We start from the raw sequence: 25,398 nt of genomic DNA on the forward strand, positions 1-25,398 counted from the left end.
TTTTAGCTCACGACTTTAGTCTTCCGTGCTGTCAGTTTAACTGCAGAAGAAAAAGTTCATTTGCAGGTATTGATATGCAATGAAATAGTCACTGATATTCAAGTTCAAGTGTATGGTAATATTGCTGCTGGGACCTTTCTTTGGAATATTGCTGTATAACTTTTGTTCTTAATCTGTTATTAATTTACTTCATCATAAATTAAAAAATATTTACGCTTGCAATAACGTTCTTATGTCAAGAAGTTTCCAAAGCTCGATTAATTAGTTCTTAGCTCATGTAAGTGAATCCTATTTCACCTCATGTTGCTTATTTCTTTTGCCTTTATGTACATATTTTATGATAAGAATCTTCCTCCTAAAAAATCTCCACGCTCTGTTTTAGTTTTGAATGAATGTATTTCCTTTTTACGTTTTCTTAGATATATGACTTTTGGCAGTTAATTATTCTCCTTTTTAATTAAATGAATTAATACAATCTGTTTATTGAAACTAATATCTCTATAGAATAATTTTTAAGCAAAATGTTTCTAAGGATTGACTTGGGTGTACACCTTTATCAATTTTACATTTTAGGATGTATTCTTGTGACAATTCATAAATCCTAAAGTTCAATAAATATATAAAATCAAAAAATAAAACATTAACTCTCTTTTCCTCAAAAATGAATAATAAAATTTGATGTTCGTCATAGTCACCATTTTTTTAGAGTGGGACATATATTTTAAAAGTTAAAATTAGTTTGCTTAATTAATTAGATGAGACTATTTTTATGATGTGCATCATAGGCTGTTAGCACCTTTCTTAAATGTAATCAACTCTCTTGAACTCGAATTTGTTTGCAAAAGTTATAATCTTTTGAAAATTCTTTTTTTTTTAATTTATCTCTCAATAAACTATGATGGCAACTCCTTTATTTTTAAATTTTTTTCGTTGTTCTGTTGCAACACTAACAATGGTAAAAAAACGGGAATTAAAATAATTAAATTATATACACAAATATTTAACTTAATTAGATTTTTTATAGATACAATATTTTTTTTTGATGATTTTTACACATACGAAATAAATTAACACGTGAAAATAAATAAATAAATAAACTTCATTTTTATGAGATACGAAACAAATAAAACTATCAAAACATGCTTGCTAATATTACAATATGAAAAAAGAAATATGCACTAATAATTTCTATAATAATTTTATACAATCATTTAATTACAAATTATCATTATAATAAATTTTTTTAAAATTATATATAATTATATAATTAAATAACAATATAACATTATTTTATATGATCAATACATACTAATTAAACTCTTTTAATATACTTATAAGTCTATATGGGTTATGTAATTAAATACAATATATTCTATTAATAAAATGATTTATTAAGATATGTTCTACACTTCTACTAATAAAAGAATTTAAAAAATCCAAAAAAAGTTTAAATTGAATGAATTTTTAAAATTTATCCTATATTTTTTTTAAGGATATCTGTTTAATATTTCATGGACTGGAGTCACAAAGAAAAGGCCACATTCAATATTTAACAAAGCCTTTAAAATAGAGTACAGTCTTATCTAATAATTAAAAATTAACAAAATAAATCACCTAATAATTAAAACATTTATATTAATTATGAAATTTTCAAAAAATCGAGGGGGGCCATGGGCCCCTTGGCTAACACACAGGTCCGCCCCTAATATAGTCAAAACCTACCATTGATATATACAATTAGACTTGAATAAAATTTTGCTGCCATACAAAGCTTTCTTTTCTTTTTCTCTTTTAATAATATTAGCAATTCTTAATACTAGCTTAGGAAAAAAAAATCTTAATACGAAACAAGTTGGAGAATATTCTATTAATGTATGATGTAAGATTTGGTGAATGATTAGAGATAATGGCTGCTCAATCTTTTAAAACCTAATTATATGTTCAAATTATAATAGCTGGGATAAAGTGCAAATTGTAATTTCATGTGGTGGATGGGATCGACTAAAATTGATGGGGGTGGAACCCACGTATCTTATGGATGGGGTCAACTAAAATTTTAGAGTAATACATTTACAAATTACAACACATCGAACTCATGACACATGGAGTTATGTCATCATGTCCTCAGGGTAAATATTTACGTAGAAGTTAGTGTTTTGGCTTTATTTTTTTAGTTACCTTTCATAGTACGCAGGGGAAAACAATTGTCACTGGTTTTGCTTGGCATTAGTGAAAACAGACATACTAATTTTATACGGAGTACTATTTTTGCAAACATTATTTATATTAATAATTTAATAAACATAATTATATAAAAGTTATTCCACTAATAAGTAACCGGTCATTAACTTCTTATGTTTAACCACTTTTCTTGCAACAAACCCTTAATTAACTTTAAGTATGTAGCTGATTAAATTAGTTGGATATTTAGTTTGGGAGAAGTAATGAGAAACTTGTGTGTGAAATTGTGCATGTAAAATTATTCATATCAATAAATATTGAAACAAATTCTTGGAACTTGCACATCTTTTACATAATGTTTACAAGAGAAAAAAGTTTAAATACATACATTCTTCTATATACACACTTTCACCACTCACCTACTAACGCTTAATCACTTCTCTTGCCACAAACCCCTTAGCTATAATAGGTAACTTGTTGGTTAAAAAAAAATGTAAATGAATGAGATGTATGTGAGCATTACTGGAACACAAATGAATATAACAAATCGTTGCACCCTAAAAATTTATTCACAATCAAAGTCATAAAACAATCAATTGAATGTAGGACCAAAGAACTTGGAAATCTTGCCGACGAACATCACTTATCAATCATAAGATACAAGGAAAGGAAGGACCATAGTCATAAAGGCATCGTATGAAAGTGTAGCCGAACCCGTATACCGTGTATCCTTCTCCTTAAATTTATCAGTCAGACCCTGAAAGTGTAACAGGTAATTAGCACAGCAACAAACACAAGTAAATAAACAAGAATCAACTCTTGGTTACAAGAGCATGTATTTTTCATGACAATGCTAATTTCTACATATTGAAATGAACAAATGATGCTCCAAAATGTTTAGGCCTTCGGGTTTTTCTTGGCAAAGTTTATTAGAGATGGGTCCTGTTTTGATGAATTTCTCTATAAACATTATAGGAGAATGAAATAAAATAAACTTATCATAAAAGTTAAAATTATGCATTAATAAATTTGTAAAAATCCTCTCATACGAGTTTCTTCAAAAGTTATTTTTTTTTTTATTTTGAAAAGTTAATTTTAAATTATACATAAACTAATTTTAACTTATGAAAAAAACTTTTTTTTTGTTTTTTTCAAAAGTACCATATAACACCAACCAATTGTTTATTTCTCATCACATATCAGAAAGTGAAGATAATGCATATGCTAACGAATGTAACAGGATAGAGTATAGACATCTATGTCCCGAACTACATATATCAAGCTAAACAAACAATGGAACAGGTGAATTGGCCCATATCAAAGGAAAGGATGAAAAAGAAACACAAAGGAAGAAATAGAGAAATGAGAGGCACGTCCATGGCTTCAAAAGCTCATTGAGTTTTACCTTAATAATCATCCCACACCTGCATACATCCAAAAACAGAACATTAGATATATAATGACATTATTGACATTTTCAAATACAACAAAAGCCAATTTAGTCCTTGAAAGATTTCAGAATACCAATTTGGTGCTCCAAACATAAGCTACACCAAAATGGCCCCCAAATCATTATGTTATCATAATAGTATGTATGACAAGATTAAGTCTTTTTACTATTTTGATACAGAAAAAAGAAAAACATCATTTGAGGACAAGATTGATGTAATAACATTTCGAGGACCAAATTAATGATTAAAAAATCTCTCAACTACCAAAATGAAAATTTACTCTCTTCAAAGACCCAGATAAAAAAATCTTACTCGACAAAACTGTCAAAACCAAGTTCAACCCTCCTACCACTTCCATCACCGTATTTGGAAAGCAGAAGTTGTAGAACCGAGCCCGGTACAGCATAGCCAATACCATATAGAGCATCTCTGAGTTCTAATGGATCAATTTTCCCACTCCTGTCTTTATCGTACCTCTCAAATATGCCCTACAAATTGAAGTAACAGATTCAGAGACTATCACCTGGGGTGAAGTTCTATTGTAAAACACAAATTTCAAACCCAAGCAATTTGGATAAACTTCTTTGTAATCACTTATAAGAGAAGAACATAAAATAAAATAAAAACAAGTTGAACTTTTTTTCTCTAACCTAAAATCAACTTACATTTATATGTTATAAAACTCATTCAAATAACTTCTCTAAAAAAGCTGATAAGTATAATAAGTTAATTTTACTTATGAAAAAAAATTCAATTCATTTTATTTTCTTATTTTCTTTTCCTATATCTTGAGAAAGAGTAAAAGAAGAAATGAAAACAAGACTCACTCGCCAATGACCAAGGCAACTCCAGAGTGCTGCAAATTCCTTTGGTCCTGTGAAGGAACGAGCAATAGCCAATTGATATCAACACAATTGAAAACTCCAACCCAATGAATTGAATTAAAGGATATTACTAACTAGTGTCGTTACGACATTGGTTAAGGAATTAAACAGAAAAAATAGTCATTGTAGAAATCATTGGAGAACAGCAAATGTATCTCATTAAAAATCATAAACCGCGGAATTTTATGGATCTCATAAAAAATATTTTTCCTTTTAGTTTCTTAAGTCTTAACCAATGCCCATTAATATTTGCCTAAATTAAAACACTAAGAAAAAGAAAAGAATAGAAGTTAGGTACCAATTGTGAGGGGTAGGTTTGGACTCTTGAAGAGGAACATGAGAAAACGAATGGTCCTGAGGTTGAAGTGGTGGAATCCAGAAGAGAGAGCTTGCTGCAATTCACGTTCATCAATGAAGCCACTTCGGTCCCTATCCACCATCTGAAAGCTCCTAATGACGTCATGGGGTGTCCCTGGTGGAAAACTCGATGATGCTGATGAAGAAGTGTGATGGTAATTGGAATATGGAGGTTGTTCTGGCGCAGATGGAGCATAGGACTGAGATTGAAAATGGTATGAAGAAGACATATTAGCTAGTTACAATTACAACCTTGGATTCAGATTGCTTAATTGCACGAGCACGTTGAGAGAGAGAGAGAGATAAAAGTTAGATAACGGTACTTTCTAGTTTCGGGTTTGGTAATATAGGCATGTGTCTTATTATCATAGGATTTGACGAATGACGGGAATCCTCACACGCAACCACAGCGTTGTTTGCCAAGACGGTGGTCAATATCGGTATGCCGTGTCTTTTTCAACAATATTTATCCTAAGCCCTAATATTTTATAACAATTTGATTTTAATTTTAGCCATCAGAAATAGGATTTTCATTCTTTGATATTCCCTTCAAGTTTCAATTTTTTGAATTGAGTATGAGATTAATTTTAAGTTTAACTTTCTCCACCCTCACTAGAGTGTTTTTTTTAATATCAAACCTAGATTCTCCACCATTGTGAAGTGAATTAGATCATTAAATATATAAATATTTGATGAAAGTAAAGATGAATTCATTTGGAGGAGAACTCTTAAAGATGAAGTTAAAGGTAAATCCAAATAATAAATGTTTATGATAAAATGATGAAAATTACTAAAAAAGATACCACAAGAAGAAAAATTAATTTATTAATCTGCTTCTATAAAATTTGTTTTTTTATTTGAATAAAAATGTATGCTGTCCGTGAACTATACAGTGTCTTTAAAACTATTCCGGTCTTTTCGTTTCATTTTTCTTATTTCATTTTCAAAATAATTTTATATTAAAAATAAGTTTATGAGTTGTTTTATTTTTTAGAAAATAAAGTAAAAATAATATATATTATATAACTTTACAACGGCGAAAATTAGCAATCTTGGTCACGAGAATTTGGGCTATTGTGGGCTTCATCACTTGTATGAGTTTGGTGTACATCTTTCATAATGAAGGCTGTTCCTACTTGCACCCCATAGTTTCTCTCTCACCCTTGTGTCCCCTAAGCAGCAACTTGTTCAACCCCTTGCACTGGACCTCCTTAAACTCCGCTACTTTTGTCCTTTTCTGTTTGTAAAGCTTTCTTCTTCTTCTTGATCCACTCAATTTTCCGGATTGACGAATCCAGAGTCTAAAATAAGGTGTTGCTTTTCGGAATAACCATTCTAAAATTTTATTCTTAACATAATTTTGGATTAAGTTTTTTTAAAACAATATGTATTTCAGGAAACATAATCCAAAGTTATGTAAGAATAATTTTTGAATGACTATTATGCAAAGGAACACATTTAATATATTACATTTCTCTCTCTATATATAATTATAATTATAAACTACTTTGATAAATTTTTTTGGTATAAAACCACTTTCATAATTTGAAATGTAGTAAAAAAGTCAATTTGTAATATGAGTATTATCCTCGACATGTTTCTAAATCCATCACTGAATATGAGGATTACAAACACGATTTTTCCTCCACAAAAAACACAATTGAGAGGTTTTGCATCAATGGCCCTCGGTTGTATGATTGCAAGGTGCTCAAGCCTCAAAGTATTCAAACAACATTTTTTGGAAAAAAAAAATCATTTTCCTAATATTTCTTATCTAAAGAAGAATCTTGTTGTATCAAAATTAATTTTAACTGTAATCAATTCTACAAAATCATGTTTATCTAAAATTAATTCTATCCACATACATGCAGACACACATGATACCGCGGAAATTCTTATTAATTAGCTACTAGCTAGCCTGCAAAATTATCATATTAATTTTTAACGTATTAGAAAAATATGAACAAGTATTTTTAAAACATTGAATGGAAAACTAAAAATAATTTATTTCTTGAAATGTCATTAATCAAACTATCTTTTTTATAGTCATTAATATAATTTTATTGTATTCACACAAAAAATTATTGTGATTTTTAATATTTATTATTTATTATTTTCTTGATCAATATAACAGGACATAACGCATAAAAGCTATTACGTAAAAAGGTTAGGGTATTTTTTAATTTAATGAAGACAATCTCACGCGTATTAATTATATTAGTTTAGGTAATAAATACTTTATTCATCATTCATAATCAAAAGGACAGATTCGCATAAATTCTTTAAATAAAAATATATTATTTTAAATTATTGGGTCATCATCATATTTAGCTAACTATATATATATTATAAATTACACTTGTGTATTATTTTATGGTACAAAGATGGTGTGAGAAGGAGCTGGTAACATAAAAGAAGAGGTTTTGTAGAAGCTAAAAATATATTTAACTTTGGTGTACTAAGCTAATTAATACAATAATGACATTATTTTTTATTAACATATGGGATACAACAAACTGATATATAAAACAATCTGCAGTGACTTTAATGTATATTCGGATCTATGTCAATGATCTAAATAGATTGAACAATATAATATATGTGAATTATTATATATTTTTTGACATTATCTTTGATTCATATATATATATATATTAATTATGAAACCCCCAGTAAAAAAAAACCTATTATATATTATGAGATTCTTTTACAAGTTTTCACCATCTTCAAGTGTTCATTTCATTTCTCACCGGTTTGTTTTTTTGTTGTCTATCTGTCTTTAGTTCTACTCTTCCTATCCTTGTTGGTGACTTTCTCTCTCCACTCACTCCAACACATACACAAGCGTGACTACTACTTTGTTCAACGCTCCACAGCACGCAACATAACATAAAAAATATGAAAATTAAAAAGAAAAACTGAGTTAATGATTCTCACGTCCCACACCCTAGAAACACTACTGCACTTTCCTTCAATCCAACTCCAAGTCACAACCTTGGCATTTTCTGAAACAAAATCTTTGTGCTTTCGTTTTTTATATTCCAAGTAAAGGCCTCTTTCATTGCCAGCCATGACCGAGGTCCTCCACTCCTCCCCACCTCGTTTTGTTGCTTCATCACCACCAACAAAGACAAGGACAACAACAACAACAACAACAACAAAGACAAGGACAACAACACCAACAACCTCTTCATTCTCTTCTCCCAATGCCTTTCTCCTCCGACCTCTCTTGGCGCTTCTTCTGACCCTTCTCAGGAAATCCTTCCAGCTTCCTCGCAAAAACATCGGCTCCATTATGGACATTGGCTCCCCAACGAACGTGCGCCATGTTGCGCATGTCACCTTTGATAGGTTCAATGGTTTCTTGGGCTTGCCTGTTGAGTTTGAACCTGAGGTCCCCAGAAGGCCTCCTAGTGCTAGGTGTGTGTTTATGTCCATGCATATATATTAAAAGGCATGAATTGAAGACACTTGTTCATCATTGAATTAGAGTCACATTTCTGATCGAATGCATGTTGGTTTTTATTAGTTTTTAAATTTAAGAGGAAAATTATGCATTATTTTTAATGCACATTATAGTTTTGATTCCGAGTTTAATTTCTATGCATCCTTAGATTTTATAAAGTCAACGAATCAGAAACAATATGGTTTTGATTATGAGTTTAATTTTTATGCACGATTGGTCGGTTTTTATTAGAGAATGTCAAGATCTTTTGCATTTGTGAATGCATTTATATTAGAGTCTTTGATTTAAAGGTTGTGTTGTTTTGTTTATTTATTTACGCTTTTGTTTGATTTATCACATGTAGTGCATCTGTTTTTGGAGTTTCAACAGAATCCATGCAGTTGTCGTATGACTCAAGAGGGAACAGTGTGCCAACAATACTGCTGTTGATGCAAAGGCATCTGTATGTTCAAGGAGGGTTGCAGGTTTGATCATCTATATTTGTCTGTAAATTTCTGATGATGTTGCTGGTTATCTGTTGGATGCAATTTGTGTGAAACTAGCAAAAATGATAGTCCTGCTTTATCATGTACTACTCCATGGGGACTTATTTGTTCACCTTGCAAATGATTGCATTAATGGTTCTTCTTGGTTAAAAAGTTGAACTTACACATGCAGGTGGAGGGGATTTTCAGAATTAACGCGGACAATGGTCAAGAGGAACATGTTAGGGATCAATTGAATTTGGGAGTGGTCCCAGAAGGCATTGATGTACATTGTTTGGCAGGGCTAATTAAGGTATAACTCTTGCAAGATGATTGTTTGCTTCTGGCTCCTCTGTTGATGTACCTGTTCATAGATGCTTGTTTGGTGAATTGAACTGGATCATCATATTGACTAAAAAAAGTATCTTCTATGATATAATGATTACTTTTGCTTGTGGAAATGATTATTTTTATGCAATAATTCTTTTTCTCTTTTATTATAGATCTAACATGTACTAGAATCATTTGTGCAAATAGAATTGATTCAACATGTAATTGATTGTAGAAAGTAACTTATCAATTTCAAACATTTATCTAAGTCTAATAAATTAGACAAATAAACATCATTTCCAAATTCCGCAATGTATTTGACTGAATAGTACCACATTCCATATCTAGACCCGTTTTAATGGATCAGATGAATAGTAAAATTGTCTGCCCATACAATATCTGGTTTATAGACTAGATGGTGAGCTAGAACATCCTGCAGTTTATGAGGGAGGCTGTATTGTCATTCCTATTCGTTTATTGCATCTCCTATATAACTTTTTTCTCATCTTCCTAAGATGTCCTTTATTAAATAGTTGAGTCAGACAAATGATCTACTGCCACTCCTATGATCATCCAAATTTCTAATTAATATTTGTTTTATTTTTAAAAAATATAAAAATGACTTCCTAATTACATGATTAGTTTTTCCTTTTTAATTCAATGTTCGTCAGGGCCAACAAACAAAACTAAACTCTACAATACAAGTGTTTTCAATGTGTAAACTTTATGATCCTGTTGGAAAGTGGAAACTGAAATGTCTTATGACCCTTGCTTGTGAGTCTTTTTAAAATTATTTGCAAAACAATTTTATCCTTTCTTTTTATTCCGTTTCTTCTAGACAAGCTCAATGAGAACCTTCATTTTTCTATCTGTTTTCTGTTCTTCCTAAATCATATGCTGACCAATTGCATCCATATCATCCTCTGCTTCTGTCTTAACCTTCCAACTTATTTACTGCTAGCCACTAACAACCTGTCAATTCATGTCTTTAGACAAATATAACAAGTTTCCCAACATCTTTATTTCAATTGCTGCTTCATGAAACTTTAGCACTACTTAGTTGGAATATGTCACCTTTCTTGGTGTAGTTTTATCCTAGCAAGTAACTATCAGAATCCATTCCAGAATCCCATTTAATTAAACTCGCGTACATAGCAAACTATCTTTTATATGAAAGGATATAAGGTAAATGCTACAAAACACTGCTTTTGTAGCTTCTGCTTAATTCTTTGTGCTTTTTTTTGGCATAAAGAAAATGCATGTTATTAGATACTATTTTGATATTCTTGCATTTTTCAAGGCTTGGTTTAGGGAACTTCCTACAGGCATTCTAGATTCATTATCACCCGAGCAGGTAATGCAATGCCAGACTGAGGATGAATGTTCTGAACTAGTGAGACATCTACCTCATACTGAAGCTTCACTCTTGGACTGGGCCATCAATCTGATGGCTGATGTTGTCCTACATGAGCATGTTAATAAGATGAATGCGCGTAACATTGCCATGGTTTTTGCACCAAACATGACTCAGGTGTGTTTCCATATTTTTTCATTCTCAAGTGACTGCAAGGAAGAAAAGATGTACCATACAAGTGCTATATATTTTCATTTTCTACTTTACTAAATTGCATATGGAAATCTTTTGAAATCCAATTGTTTTCTTTTCTCGGGAAATCTTTTCTGCACTACTTGTCTTGACAATATTTTTACCTTTAGTGAAGTCTTTACTATGCTGTGTTTTTCCAAGAGTAAATAAAGATGCCAATGTGATAGTTGTTCCATCTGATAGTAGGTTCGAGTCAATGAAAGTATTTGGTCATTCTGATTGCAGATGGCAGACCCTATATCTGCATTGATGTATGCAGTTCAAGTAATGAACTTCTTGAAGACACTTATATTAAGGACAGTGCGGGAAAGAAAGGATTCTGTGGTAGAATCATGTCCTAGATTTTATCTACAACCTTCTGTAGATAATGAAAACCGTAGAATTTTGGAGTCCTTCCGGCAAGATACTCCTGCAGAAAATGAAGAGGCTCAAGAAAACTTTGTTTTAGAGAAAACTGCCTTAGACCGTTCCCCTGAATCACTCCAAAACAACTCAACTGGAGGAGAACCTGGCAGTTTGACAAACTCTTCTGAGAATCTTGTTTGCAATGAGGATTTGTATTGTGAGTTTCCACCCGTAGGAAACATGGGGAAGAGTAAAACTGGCCAATCAAGTAAGTCAAATGCTAGAAAAGAGTCCAAAAAGACAAGAGGCAGCAACCTGTGATCCATCAAATAGTGCCTGTTGAGAAAAAAAAAGGAATTGGTATTTTAAGTCACATAGATACAATAAATGAATAGATCAAAGCGTGGCTGTGAAGAACAGAAGAGGCACTGAAATGTAAATTGATTATTTGACATTGTGGCATTGTAAGTTTGTTTATGTCTCAAGTTGCAAATTGCCAGGGGAAGTTTGTGAATTGGTCCTTTATGATTTCTTTTTCCTTTTTCCTTTGTTTGTTTAACTTATCTGATTTCAAGAATAGTACTATGATCACACTAACATTGTAATGAAATATCATTCCCTGTGTGTTTACTTGTGTTCATAATTATTCCTTAATAATAAATTAATCTTCTGTTGCCCTTTGGAATGGTCTTTTGGATCCTTACTCTACAATTTTGGTTTCCTGCCAGAGTAAGGATCGTCCAATAAGTTTTGGTCAGATGATAGCAATGAGACATGCTACGCGTTTAGGTAGAAGTGGAACCTTTTTCCCTTGGACCATAACAGTAGTAGTGGCCATAGAACTTCAATACAAAATTTTATGGAAAAAATATTGTATGATTGATTTGGGAGGCATCAGGTCCACAAAGGTAGACCAATGGCAAGGAGTTTTATGGAGGTGAGAAATATCAAGAGGAATGAAAACCACAAAACTATCAAACTTTAAAGAAAACGTTGCAAGCTACTTTTCCCACCAAAACGCATCTAAGGGTTAATTGTATGTACATTTCTATAATGGGACAAGGCAGTGAAAGGGAGGGCTAGCTGAGAACCACAACCATTTTCCTAGAAAGGAGTCAACAAGTTTAAAGGACTCAATCGAATATTCCTCTCCTTCTTTCCACCAATGATAAATTATGATCACAAGTGGAAGTGGGAACGGTGGAACTTGAAGCCATACATGCATAAGTTCTTGGTTTGTGGCAATTCTATTCTGTAGACTAGCTACTAGCCTTATCCTCCTAGTGCAGAAAGCTGAAGGGGACTGTAGTGTTTAATCACACTTAGTAATATTTGATAGGGAAGGATTCCAAATTTAGATTATTAGTCCATTACCAATTCCCTATAAAACAAAATTTATGAGAGTACAAACTCCAAAATAGATTCATCTTAAGGACAATTTGTGTATTATTGCAAGAAAGATAATACCGTATAACTTTAGTCTTTAACAAATGCAAATTAGATAATGTGGTACCAAGGGTCACGAGACACTTGTATATAAGCGTGCCACGTTGCCTGCAATGTTCAATCTAGCAGAGCCACTTGGACAGTTACAACAAGTGAAAACGGTTAATTGAACGTGTACCCACATTCAAATGTGTTAGAATTTTAGAAGATTTTAGAGAAGGGTGTGGCTGTAAGTGTAGGTGTGCAAGTAGTAGTCTTCGCGTTCACATCATTGTACTCTGGACAGCACCATGGTAGGATCGAATCATTGCTCAAAATTTGCCCCTCACAAAACCAAGAAAGTTGTTGTGGTCCCGTCCCTTGTTTCCTTCCCCAAAAGGAACGTCCAATTGGAGTGCCATCTGCACAGGCAAGCTCTCTTGGTTATACCATTTTTATGTATTCATCTTCACAGACAAATTAATGATTATACCTTTTTTCTTATTATTTAGGTAGAAGCCTAGATGGTTGAAACATTTGTTGCCTGATGCAATCCGTGTATTAGGTTTACACCCAAGACTGGGTCTACTATGTTTTGGAAAATACCAAGTCATCAAGTCTTTTCCATGACCGTGTATAAAGGTAACTTTCAGGTTGGAAGCCTTTTTTTGCTGGAAGCAAGATATCTTTATAACCAAAAATCATGAGACTCACCCGAGATCACCGAAGTGGATTTTATCTCTCCCAACGAAGTATTTTCCATATGCATGGTAGGTATGCTTAAATAACCCAATGTTGGACCTTGTTGGTGGTTGGAAGCCCTTTTAATAAGGCTGAGAGTACCTAGACAACTAACTTTAAGAATACATGGTATACTAAATTAGGATCGGTTTTGCATGCTAACGTGATGCTTAAGAAATCAATTCACCATAATTTTTATAAATTTCAATTTATTGTGGATAATGAATAATAATCTGAATTTATATAAATCTTGTCACTAAATACATGCACGAATTAATGCAGAATTGTTCTTGTTTAAACAACTTCAGGTTTAAATCTTGAATATACAACCTTCTTAAATATTCGGAAGGCAATTTTTATCACTGATTACCTCTTGTATAAAGGATAATTAAGTGCCATCTCTATCCAAAAGAATTAAGATAAATCTCACCATATAGTTAGTTACCTAGGACTTTTATATGGCCAACAACAAATCCTGGCTAAGCTACGTAAGTATAACCACTCGTTGGCCATTTATAAGCCACACCAACAGAAAAAACAAGAAACCATAAATCAGAACTTCCTACTGCATATATATAATAGCATCTTCCCCTTGATTTTTTCATCTCATGCTATTTTCGTGCCACTTTGCTCTTTTCCCCTATCTCTCTACTGCCAAAAGTTAGCACTTACAATATCCTATTCCTTTCTTTCTGTGTTTAGTTCTACACAAAGTACCAAACACTGGCTAGCAAGAAGGGCATGGCAACATGTGGGAGCCTGCATCACATCTTCGACACCCTTTTGCCAGAAAAGTCAACCCTGCTTGAATCCCTCTCATGGAACCAAATAAAACCCCTAAAATCCACAGACCAAACCCACTCCTTCACTGAGATATTTGGAGAACTCCATTTCAAGGAGAGTCCTATATCATCACCATTCACTCCCCACGTTTCTACTTCATCATCATCATCGTCAACTGAGATAACAAACAACACCAACAGGCACAAGAATAGTGACAGCTTCTCATCCTTGAGTTCTGAGAGTTTGCACCTTTGCACTGAGGGTCTTGGCTTTGAGAGTTCAGATGATGTTGAAGACTTCAAGGATGGAATGAGTGAGAGTTGTGAAGTGTATAAGGAGAAAGAGGGTGTCAAAAGGTGTGTGAGTTCAAGGGTGAGTGAGTACCCTCCTCCTATTTCTTGCATAGGGAGGAGTGGGAAGCCTTGGGTGTGTTTCAGGTCCTACAGAAGTGAAGGGAGGTTTGTTCTTGAAGAGATAAGGATTCCAACACATGAGTTCTTGCATGCTTGTAGAGAGGATGGAAGGCTGAAGCTGCATTTTGTTCATCATGAGGATGAACCCATAGAAGAAGAAGAAGAAGAAGAAGATGATGATGATGATGATATTGGTGTAGAAACAATGGATGAAGAGGAGGAAGAAGAAAACATGGAAGAGAAAAATGATGATTAATTGTGTGGCAGATCATGAAGAAAATGAGATTGATGCTCAAGTGATGACTAGCCACTTACTTGATGAAAGAGCAGAAAATTTGAATGCTAAGGAAGATTTACAAAAATAAGAGAAGAAGAAACAAAATAATTTTAAGCACTGTTGTGTTTTTGTATCTTTTCTTTAATATGTTGGCTTTTGTCTCTTAACTTCTAAAGATTTTGTCTGATGGAAACAGGAGTTGACACCTCTGATCGAGTTTTCATTCACATCAACTGTGACTTAAACTTGATTTTCAGACTTGTATTGATAAGCATGTAAATCTTGTTATAAATTTTCATTGCAGTTGGTGATCTTTTTCTGACCTTGTCAGAAGAAGTGTCTTTCATTAATCTAAATATTTTATATATAAAAAAAAAAAAAAGTTTTGTGTGGTGTGTTCCAAAATTAGTGGACTAACGAGAAAATTGCAATCTTCTGTCAAGGACTCGATATTGTCCCACGCTACCTACTTCCCTTGTAAACGAGTCACGTCTATTTTATATGTTTCTTAGTCATGGGAAGTGGAAATTCGGGGACTTTCACGTGAGACAAGGTAGATGCATGTTATCTAAGGATTATCTTAACTAAACTATAATCCAAGATCCTATGAGCACAATGGCCGGGGAGGGTTGAATCGAGGTTAGCAATGACACATTTGAGTACTGCAACGCGTGAAGCACTTTTTCTTACCACAGAAAATACGAAGACAAAACCAAGGGAAAGTAGGATAATCTAGAAATAAATCAGAACCCATAATCGTAGTAGCAGAGATAAGATTGTAAAAGAGACACGACACACAAAAAGAAGAAAAGGGCACCAAGATAAGAGCATATAATATGTGATCCAGGGCCATGGTATTTTAGACAAAATTTTGTGATATAATGTAATGTGCAAAATGTTCGATGCTCTCTTATTGATTTAATGCACAAATTACATAAATAATGGTTAACCAACAACAACCGACATATAATTATAATTTATGTTCCTTAATCAATTGGTACAAAATAGGAGTGTACAAAAATTATTTTGATAAAAAAAACTAAATCAAACTGATTTTGAACTGTTTCAACTAGTTTGGTTTTATATTTAAATAATCAAATTAGTTTAAAAATTAGTTTAGAATCGAATTGATTTTAAAAACTAAGTCTGAACTGAATTGATTTTTGACCAGTTTTAAATTATTTTTAAGAATCAGACTAGTTTCGAACTGGTTTTCAAACTATTTTTTTCGAGTAAAAAAATTTATATGAAAACTAGTTTGATTAACCGAACTGATTTTGTAAAAAATAATTTGATTATCGTTCGATTATAATCCAATTCAATCTTAACTGATTTTTTTTTCACACCCCAGTACAGGGTTGGAATTTGTTCATTATGTGAGATTATGGCTTATACAATTGTTGTAAATGTAATGCCGCATTATTCATATTTATTTTACGTGTTAGTTTACATTTATTAAAATTTACAAAATGTAAAATGATATTCATATTATTTAATAAGTTTCAAAAAGTTATAACTAATAATGAAAATATATATTAAAAATAGTATATCAGAAATTAAATACTTGTTAGTTCATTCCTCTTTCTTTGCCTTGCCTATAGTCAAACCAAATTTGCTGTAACGACGAGGGCCCAAGTCTTGTATTATAAAAATAGAACAAAGGAAAGAATATTCACAGAACATAAAGATATTTGTCTTGTGAGTAATGCTATTTTGACAACATTTTCACACAGTATATCTTACAAAAAAAGAGATAAGAAAAAAAAGATAAAGTACGTAAAAGAAAAATAAATTGTGAAAGTATTCTAAAAAATTTGAATGAAACAAGTATCATCCTTTTCATTTTGCACGAAAGGCAAGGGGAATAGTACAAAGCTCCACCAAATATCTCTCTGACCCCTTTTTGTGTAAATTTTGATCCAGTCATCTAGCATTTTATATAAAAGATATCTAGAGGGAGAAGATGATACTTTTCTCATGATATTAGCAACATACTCTGTGACATACTTTATTTAATATATTCTTTATTGAAAACTATAAAATTATGAATAAGATTCATTAAATATGAGAGACCTATACACTTTTATAATTTCTAACAAATAAAAAATTTAGAAAGTCTTAGATTCTGTATGTTTATCTTTTTCTCACATACCACCCAGTTAAGTGTTTTGGGCTGCTTGGAGGACTGAAGAAATGCTACAATCTGAGCAATAATTGTGGTTAGATATCTTTGGTAAATATAATATAATACAAGTTTTTCTGTTTTATACATTTTAAAAATAGATCAGAATATGACATTGGATTAAAATTTAATACATTCTTGTTAATATTAAAAAAGATTAAAGCTGTTTGAGATGCTGCTTTACCTAGTAATATAACTAAAATAATGGATATATGTGATAGGTAACTCCCATCTCATGAACTATTAGTATTGAGTTAGACCTATATCAATAAGTAATATGACTAAAATAGTGTACATAAGTGAGAGATAATTCTTACTAACTCTTTACTTCATGATCTAACTTTTGAAGTTAGGTTGGACCGTGACCCAAATTCTAAGAAAACCAAAAAAAAAAAAAAATGCAAAACATTTAATTTTGTTCTGTCTGGAAACCAAATGCTACCTAAGTCTACAACATCTATATCTTCACGTATCACAATAGCTCAGCCAAATATGCTTTAAGAAAAATGACAGGAATGATCTATATAAACACAGAACAAATCACTTCTCGAAGCTAACAGCAAATTTAGAACACTTCAGAAAACTTCCGTGTCCAAATTGCATAAAATGAAATATAATGTTCATACATGGTGTCAAATGACTCAGATGAATTGTTTATGATTAAAATGGACTACAAAACATCAAATTTATTAGCCGATTGATCATTAATTCCACATATTTATTAAATTGCATGGAATTAGCAGATGATATTTTTGTGTTGTCCCTTGTTCTTGCATATTTGGTGAGTGATAAACGCTCTGGAAGTTTGTAAAGGATTAAACCATTCCAGGTATCATTCTATAACAGTTACAAGGTAAGATGTTTATCTATCATTGGACGGGATTGTTGCCATCTAATGTTAAAAGCACCTTATATAGATCAGGACGCCTATCACGGAATACCCCCCAACAATGCCTCGTTGATTTGATCTTGTCCAGATCAAACTGAGCAATAAGAACAGCTTCCTCTTTATCATCAGCAACTGAAACAATTTCTCCTGTAGGTCCTGTATATTGATAGAGAAGACAAAAATATAAACAGATAAGTTATGCCTGCAGCTAAACTTTCCAAGTGTTAGAAGAAATGAAGAAAAAAAAATCGATTAAGAAAAAGAAGAGGAGAAGGGAAGGGAGGGCAGGGGGTGGGGGGGAATGCTACAAAGCAAGAAAATATTGGTTTTGGGTTGAGATGAATGTGGAAAAAGCATGTCATCTTTTAAAAGAAGGGTTTTCCCACACTGGTCAAACTAGTGAGGTGTGCTTCTGTGCTGAAAAGAAAACAGTTCACAAAAATTACCTGCTATGAAGGAGTTTCCGTAAAATGTTATCTCAGTTTTTCCATGTTCAGTCTCTATTATCTCCTTTCCTATCCTATTTGAAGCCACAAGAGGTACCTGCATTTTCCAAAATTATTTGATCAAATATGTTGGAAAGTTTAAACATAAATGTTTACACAAGTGGTTAAACCCTTCATATTTATATAAAAAAAAATGATCATACAGTAAATTTCCTTTTCTCTAATACAAACTTTAGCATAGTATATCTTGGATTATTTTAGCCAACAACTAATGCTGAAGGAGTTCTAGATTAGGAAATAGAAACAACTGTGAGCATGACACATACACATATAAGAAAGAGATAGCAAGATATGCACCTTATAGATACACATTATAAATGAAAATATGTGGATGGGTAACTATTAGCTTGCGTACAAAACCTACCAAATTGGCCCCAGCATGTCCTTGCATTACTCGTTTCCAGTGGTCACGAGAGTCAATGCTTCCATCATGAGGTTCAGACCCAATAGCAGTAGGATAAAATAGAATCTCAGCACCTTGAAGCACCATTGCTCGGGCTGCCTCAGGAAACCACTGATCCCAGCAAATAGCTGACATGAAAATTAATTAAAATAGTAAAAAAGATAATTCTTCAGTTTCCTATCTGGGAGAAAGATGAAAAATGCAGCTTCCAAAATGTGTTTGGTTGCTTTAGCGAAGCAAAAATCAAAATTGGGAAAATGTTTTTTGATAGATTCAACATTTTTCTTTTCTGATTGTCTAACAATCTTGATACAGCCACACTAAATGAAGTTTTGAGTACAGGCAAAAAGAACAGAATGCAGTTATAGTAATTATAAGTTCTTACCAACTCCAATCTTTGCAAATTTAGTCTGGAAAACCTGTTCAGCAAAAGCCTCAATGTTACACTATGTTCACCAATCATTAAAAAAAACCCATAAAACCAAGGTTATTCCAACCAGTGAATATCAATTATGGCTATCTTAAGCACCTACCTTAAATCCAGTGTCACCTGGATTAAAATAGAACTTTTCCTCGTAACCTGTAGGGGAGATTGTTTGATGAGTTAGGATGTAGACATACTAAATGACATATAAATGTCCTGAATATTGCATACCTGGTCCATCTGGAATATGGGACTTTCTATAAATCCCAAGATCAGTTCCATCAGAATCAATTATGGCTATTGAATTATAATGTGCATTGTTTGCCTCCTCAAAGAAGCTAACTGGTATGACTACACCTAACTCTTTTGCAAGTTTCTGCATTCTGCATCATGAACATTGAAACAAGAATAAGATTCATTACAGGATGATGCACATAAAAGACTAAGCCAATATTTGTTCCTCTGCCCCTTAAAACACCATAATACGGTTCCAGTTCATTGAGTGGCATGCAAGCAGTGACTAAGAAGCAGATTACAGAAGCTACTTTTTCAATTATTTTACCTGAGGATTGTGGGATGGTCCTTATGTGGCTTAGCTCTTTGAAAGAAATCCACTCTTTGTGCCTGACAGAAGTAATAACCTTCAAAGAGCTCCTGAAATTATTCAAACATCATTAATATGATCCAAACACGCAACCAATCAGGGTTTTCCATCTGAATTAACGAGTCCAGTAAAATTACTATCTCTACAATGATGGGATAACTAGATAAGGAATCTGTATTTTTCTGAATGAACATCAAAAGTCATAAAAATCCCATTTGTCAGCCAGTAGTTTTAAAGATAAATAAAATTCCAGCAAAAACATTCTGTCAGTGCCAGCAATTACAGTCAAGAATCATCAGCATTATTAAGAAATCAATGCCAGATTGCCAAATATTTAGTGTAAGCAAGCAGTGCATATTAGATTAATAAATAATGCAGAAGTAGAAATGTAATTTACCCAAATGTATTCCAAATTCCATTTTACACAAGCATATTGCAGAAGAGCAATTCTGCTTCCTGTCTAACAGATTCTCTCATAGTCTCACTAGATTTTTCATCTAGCATATCATAGTTTGACTCAAGTCAAAGTCCTTGACCGTAACCAGTTAAGATTTGTAATATTGTACTATTCATGGTAAAAAATAGTTATATAAAAGAAATACCATCACAAAAATGGTTTTATGCAACCTACTTAGTGAATTATAAATCATGGGAAGTCGTCTTAAAGTAAATTGGTAACCTAACCAGATTTATGCTTCTAACCTACAACCTCAATATTTGCATTGCTATATTGGAGGTTTCACCTCCTCATTTTCCTTAAAACAAGATTGCTTTTAGTTAAAGTAGTTGATCAAATAATCATATGGTTTTGAATCCCAATGAATGAAAAATACACATAAAATCCATTTATGCGCATATCCTACTTGATGTTAACCTTATCAAGCAATAAAAGAAGTCAACAAAAGATTGTATGGAATTAGATATTCTATAATTGATATGTAACACAAGTAGGAAGCATTGTCAGGGAAGGCCGTCCCAGGTTTTAAATATGCACACCTGAATCAGAATGATGTTCGCACCCTGTTTATGTGCAGCTCTAATTAGCCTGCACAAGAGCCAAAAAAGCATCACATAACATGCATAGAAATTTCATTTCTGCCACTGATTAGTCTACAAATTATATTATATACTTAAACAATAATCAGGGAAGAAAAACTGAAGCTCAAAAAGTTTCAGTTAGAAGCAGAAACAAAATCCAGAGGACAATTGAATTAGAGAGCCTGCTTGATTCCCTTCTAAATATGGACATCATGGTCTCATAGAAATGGGGTTGTTTTCAAAAATCAGAATGTGGATGTGGAATCAATCATAGATTTGTCAAAGGTAAGAGTGTGGGCTTGGCTACAAGCCAAGGTGCCAACGTTCAAGGTTCCTTTTGTAGAATGGCATTCAAATCTGTCAGAGTGTTTAAATCTCCTAAAGAAATTATATATAGTGCAGTGAGAAATGAGTCTGAGGTCTGTCATTAGACTTTGTTCTATAGCAACTGATTTGCTGTAAAAATTTGTTCCATTGTAACGTTTCCTCTGAATGTGGGCCATAATCAGTGCAAGCAAGAGCTAAAAATGAAACCTTTTAACCTGGGCAGCTCATAAACTAGTGACCCTCATCACCAAGTTCAGGATTCAGAACATGAAATTGGGTTGCAAGGGTGAACAATCCGAAATGAATTGAAATTGAAAGTGGGTAAATAAGGAAATAGGTGAAATTGTTACGGTGTTACCTCTCGGCGGTGGCGATATTAGTTGAGACATCATCGGTGCATGCAAACTGCAAAGCAGACACCACCACGGTTCTACCCTTCTCCATCTACAGAAACAACGTAATAAAGCTCAAGTTTTGGGAATATGAGATTATTGTTTCCTTGTTGCCTCGTGGGAAAACACTGCACTGCACACAATAGAATTATATTCCGCCAACTTTTTAGACTCCTACATAAGTGTAAATTAAAGAATAAATAGACATTCTATTCTCCTTTGCATATTATTCTTGTTGAAATGTTAAAAATAGTTCTTATCTTTACATAAGTGTTGTAAAATAGTCATTGTTGCTAAATTTTCAAGTAATGTCGTTAGTGAGATGTATTGTTAACAATTTAGTGCCACGTAGACTTAAATAACTATCAATTCTTTTCAATGGGTTGAAGAAGAAAACCATGTTTCTAATAATTCTTATGTCACAAGAGCATCAATGTTAGTGGCTAATTTGAAACTACAAATTAAAGCTTGGTAGGAGAAAATAAGAAATTTAACAAACCTTGTGTTGTTAGGTTTTTCATTTTTAATTATAATGTTAGTTTTAGGGGATGTATTTTAAGTAAAATTTGTAATAGCATCTTTTGATATTGTAATTGTTGTTTTGCTAAAGAATGTGTAGTAGGAAGAAATTTGTTGTCACGGTCAGTTACCCATTTCAATTAAATATAATTTGTTGTTGAAATTTATAGTTTAATCAATTCACCTAAACCGAGTTCAATTAAATATAATTTTTATTTATTTAATAAAATTTGTTGTTGTATAGCCAGTTGAATTAAATATAATTTTATTTTTATTTATTAAATAAAATTTCTTGTTGTATAGCTTGTTAAAGTTATTGAAGTAGCAAATGTATGAGAAATTTTGAAAAACCAATCACGAAAAAAAATCACTAAACCAAGTGGTCCTAGTCTAGCTCCAAAATAGTGTGTAAATTATAAAAGAAAGAGAATAAACAAATATTAAATCATGTGATTATTTTTCAAAGTCTAGAAGCTATAAAGTTTAACAGTGGTCCTAGTCCAGAGAACTGCTAGCAAATATCATTTGACACTTCCTAAACCAGAGAACCAACATGACTCAGCCATAATTTCATTTCACATACCAAAGCATGATAGTTACAAGCAATTGTTTAGCAAGGCAAGCTTTCACACCATAAACCAAAATAGATAAGTGAAGCTTTCATATACAAGTATCGTAATGTTTACATTGTTCAAGCTTTCAAAATATCCAACTACTGAATCATAATAAGTGAAGCTTTCATATACAAGTACCATAATATTTACATCATTCAAGCTTTCAAAATATTCAACTACTAAATCCTAATAACAAAATAAAATTAGTGATATACAACTACACATCCTAATAACAAAATAAAACAAAAAATGGGTCTTCAGTTTTCTTCATTTTTTATACTGCATCATCCTTATCAGCAACCTTCCTTTGTTTGGGTCTTGTTATGTTTAGCTTATTCTTTGCTACTAGTGGAACAATAGTTGCAAGGACCTACATGCAAATGCCACACATGAATAACACTTGTAATATATAAAAATAGAGTGCTGCAAAAAATTAGGTTGAGATAAAAATACTTTGTTGTGACAAATATTTACCATGAACTTCATGTCACTATCTTGTGACAAATTAAGCTGAGATAAATTAATCTCCACCGGACCTTCTTGAACATGAGCAGCAGCTTCTTCAGCCTCATTCAAAGCTTGCTCATCTTGAGCTAGTAGGTCGTCATCCTCATTTGAAGTTGGTGGTGCAACATATTTCTTTGGCCTAATAGGAACTCCAATATTTTTGCAGCTTCTGATGTTATGATGGGTTTGGCCACACCTTCCACATGTAAAGTCATGCAATTTCCTATTTAGCCTATGTCTTATGACATTGTCTTCATCTATAGATCTCCTTCTATTTTTCTTAGGCCTTCCTCTTTGTACCTTTTTATGTGGTGGAATGGGTTGTGCATGTTGTACCTGCGCCCAATATTGTGGTCCTTGGGCTGGTTCAATAAAATGGTGATATATCTTATTATAAGCCTCTATTGACAGCCACTCATGACACATGTCCTCAGGCTTTCCTCCTTTGTGACTTATTGTTGTAATGGCATGTCGGCATGGCATCCCTACATCAAAGTTGTAAAATCAACACACACATGTAGGTTACGAATGAAAAACAAAATTGTACAGAACACAACCTGTTAGTTGCCAAACTCTACAAGTGATGTCCATTAAGCTAAATTGACCTCAACCTTTTTCCCTCACATGTGGACCTCATATCTGACGCCCATGTTATCACCACACCAAATTGGAGTCCATTGATTAGGAAAATGAATCTCTTTTTCTAGTCTTTTGTACTGAATTAGACATAATGGTCCAGGGTTTCCAAAAAGTTTAACCTTATGGGCAGCCATCTTCTCATGATGTAACATCTAATTTCTTCAAGCATGGTGAGAATAGGCTTGCACCTATACTGCAGAATCTTGGAATTGAATACCTCACATGTGTTGTTGCATATGTTGTCCACATTGGGTATTGTACTGAAATGGGCTTTTGTCCATGCTTCCTTCGGCCATTTATTCAAGTACTCCCAAGCTTGGCAGTTGATTGTCTTCAAATGGGTCATATGGCCTTCAAACTCAGCAACAGTAGTGGGTCTTTCCCATTGCCACATAATTCCTTTAAGTTCCTTGCTTTTCCATTGCTTTGTAAAAATTTTCCAAAGATGCAAGACACAAAATCTATGAGGTGCACCAGGCATGACTTCCTGTAAAGTTGGAATAAGTACCTGAAAAAATGTAGTAGTGTAGTAAATACTTCTTGACTAGTCCCTAACTTATGTCATTAACTTTAATTAAATACCTAACTTATGATAATAATTACAAATCACACCATGTCATACCTTTTGCATGTCTGACATGAAATCCCACCCATTCTGTACGTAATCCCCAAGATCTTCATGTAACAAAGTTAAAAACCTTTTCTAATTGTCTTTGTTCTCCATGTCCACCACAGCATAAGCAATAACAAAGATGTGGTTATTGCCATCAACCCCAACAGCAGAGAGCAAGTTTCCTCCAAATGCACTCTTTAGGAAATATCCATCTAGACCTATGAATAGTCTACATCCAGCAACAAACCCCTTCCTACAGCCAACAAGACAAATATATAGCCTCTGAAATTGTGGTGGACCTTCTGGACTTGGCACTGTGTTGATCTTAACTATTGATCCAAGATTGCTCCTCAACAACTCATGTGCATAATCAAATACTTTGTCATATTGTTTCCTCTCACTCCCTTCCACTAGTTGCTTTGCTTCTTTCATGACTCTCCACATCTTTGTAACTTCAATGTGAACTCCCAACTCTTGCTTGAAATAATCCAAAGCTTAAGCACATTTAAGGGTTGGCTGGATTCTGAGTTTGGCCTCAAGTTTGTTGACCACCCACTCTCTATTTGCTTGTTTGTTGTTCATTTCTCTGCAGAAATTATGCCCATGCTTAACTAACTTGATTTGAAAAGTTTCTGAGTTCATTCTTTGCACAGTAGATCTCACAATCACAACATGCCTTCTTGCATTTTGCTCTAGCCCTCTATTTATCATTCTTCTTCCACCTGAACTCCCTTCCCATGAATATGCTATACTCCCTCAAGGCAGATTTAAATTCAACCAGAGTACCAAACTCCATCCCTAATTCCAACTTTTGTTCACCAACTCGACTACTTTCATTATATTGAGGATAAACTTTGTCAACATCCTCATCTTCATCATCACTACTAATGAGGTTTTTGAGCTCCTCTGAATGATAACCATTTGTTTCAACTTCAACTTCATCTTCCTTCCTCGTACAAGAGAAATATGTAAATCACTCATCATTATCATCTTCATTATTAGGATTACCAACCTTTTC

The 25,398-nt window shown here is 32.9% G+C and overlaps 4 protein-coding genes across 4 annotated transcripts; 2 read left to right on the forward strand and 2 right to left on the reverse strand.

Moving 5' to 3' along the window:
• Nucleotides 1-2,474: 2,474 nt before the first annotated feature.
• Nucleotides 2,475-5,223, reverse strand: LOC114378456 (probable calcium-binding protein CML48). Its single transcript, XM_028337050.1, has 5 exons — nt 4,815-5,223; nt 4,460-4,506; nt 3,945-4,120; nt 3,587-3,605; nt 2,475-2,938 (listed from the first exon to the last, which is right to left on the reverse strand). Exons 1-5 carry the CDS (start codon nt 5,101-5,103, stop codon nt 2,828-2,830), a joined length of 642 nt encoding a protein of 213 aa, XP_028192851.1. The 5' UTR covers nt 5,104-5,223; the 3' UTR covers nt 2,475-2,827.
• Nucleotides 5,224-7,593: 2,370 nt separating this feature from the next.
• On the forward strand, nt 7,594-11,761 carry LOC114378358 (rho GTPase-activating protein 5-like). The gene is made up of 5 exons (XM_028336940.1): nt 7,594-8,293; nt 8,683-8,803; nt 8,997-9,116; nt 10,434-10,664; nt 10,965-11,761. Exons 1-5 carry the CDS (start codon nt 7,944-7,946, stop codon nt 11,403-11,405), a joined length of 1,263 nt encoding a protein of 420 aa, XP_028192741.1. The 5' UTR covers nt 7,594-7,943; the 3' UTR covers nt 11,406-11,761.
• Nucleotides 11,762-13,702: 1,941 nt separating this feature from the next.
• Nucleotides 13,703-15,073, forward strand: LOC114379168 (protein FANTASTIC FOUR 3-like). Its single transcript, XM_028337769.1, has one exon. It carries the CDS (start codon nt 13,992-13,994, stop codon nt 14,700-14,702), a length of 711 nt encoding a protein of 236 aa, XP_028193570.1. The 5' UTR covers nt 13,703-13,991; the 3' UTR covers nt 14,703-15,073.
• A 2,386-nt stretch (nt 15,074-17,459) lies between these two features.
• Nucleotides 17,460-21,657, reverse strand: LOC114379080 (N-carbamoylputrescine amidase-like). The gene is made up of 9 exons (XM_028337641.1): nt 21,455-21,657; nt 20,728-20,776; nt 19,690-19,781; nt 19,359-19,510; nt 19,237-19,283; nt 19,089-19,122; nt 18,665-18,831; nt 18,241-18,337; nt 17,460-17,950 (listed from the first exon to the last, which is right to left on the reverse strand). Exons 1-9 carry the CDS (start codon nt 21,538-21,540, stop codon nt 17,775-17,777), a joined length of 900 nt encoding a protein of 299 aa, XP_028193442.1. The 5' UTR covers nt 21,541-21,657; the 3' UTR covers nt 17,460-17,774.
• Between the last annotated feature and the right edge of the window lie 3,741 nt (nt 21,658-25,398).

This window comes from Glycine soja, chromosome 12 (genome assembly GCF_004193775.1).
Source record: "Glycine soja cultivar W05 chromosome 12, ASM419377v2, whole genome shotgun sequence".
NCBI classification, from domain to species: domain Eukaryota; kingdom Viridiplantae; phylum Streptophyta; class Magnoliopsida; order Fabales; family Fabaceae; genus Glycine; species Glycine soja.

Bases quoted from the DNA above. Each gene is read 5' to 3' on its own strand.
- LOC114378456 (XM_028337050.1), bottom strand. From the start codon at position 5,103: ATGTCTTCTTCATACCATTTTCAATCTCAGTCCTATGCTCCATCTGCG. The intron at 4,507-4,814 runs GTACCTAACTTC...GTTCCTTCACAG, and splicing joins AAACCTACCCCTCACAATTG to GACCAAAGGAATTTGCAGCA. The intron at 4,121-4,459 runs GTGAGTCTTGTT...TTCAATTTGTAG, and splicing joins GTTGCCTTGGTCATTGGCGA to GGCATATTTGAGAGGTACGA.
- LOC114378358 (XM_028336940.1), top strand. From the start codon at position 7,944: ATGACCGAGGTCCTCCACTCCTCCCCACCTCGTTTTGTTGCTTCATCA. The intron at 8,804-8,996 runs GTTTGATCATCT...TTACACATGCAG, and splicing joins ATGTTCAAGGAGGGTTGCAG to GTGGAGGGGATTTTCAGAAT. The intron at 9,117-10,433 runs GTATAACTCTTG...GCATTTTTCAAG, and splicing joins GTTTGGCAGGGCTAATTAAG to GCTTGGTTTAGGGAACTTCC.
- LOC114379168 (XM_028337769.1), top strand. From the start codon at position 13,992: ATGGCAACATGTGGGAGCCTGCATCACATCTTCGACACCCTTTTGCCA.
- LOC114379080 (XM_028337641.1), bottom strand. From the start codon at position 21,540: ATGGAGAAGGGTAGAACCGTGGTGGTGTCTGCTTTGCAGTTTGCATGC. The intron at 18,832-19,088 runs GTAAGAACTTAT...TTTTCATGTCAG, and splicing joins ATTTGCAAAGATTGGAGTTG to CTATTTGCTGGGATCAGTGG. The intron at 18,338-18,664 runs GTAGGTTTTGTA...TGGAAAATGCAG, and splicing joins GACATGCTGGGGCCAATTTG to GTACCTCTTGTGGCTTCAAA.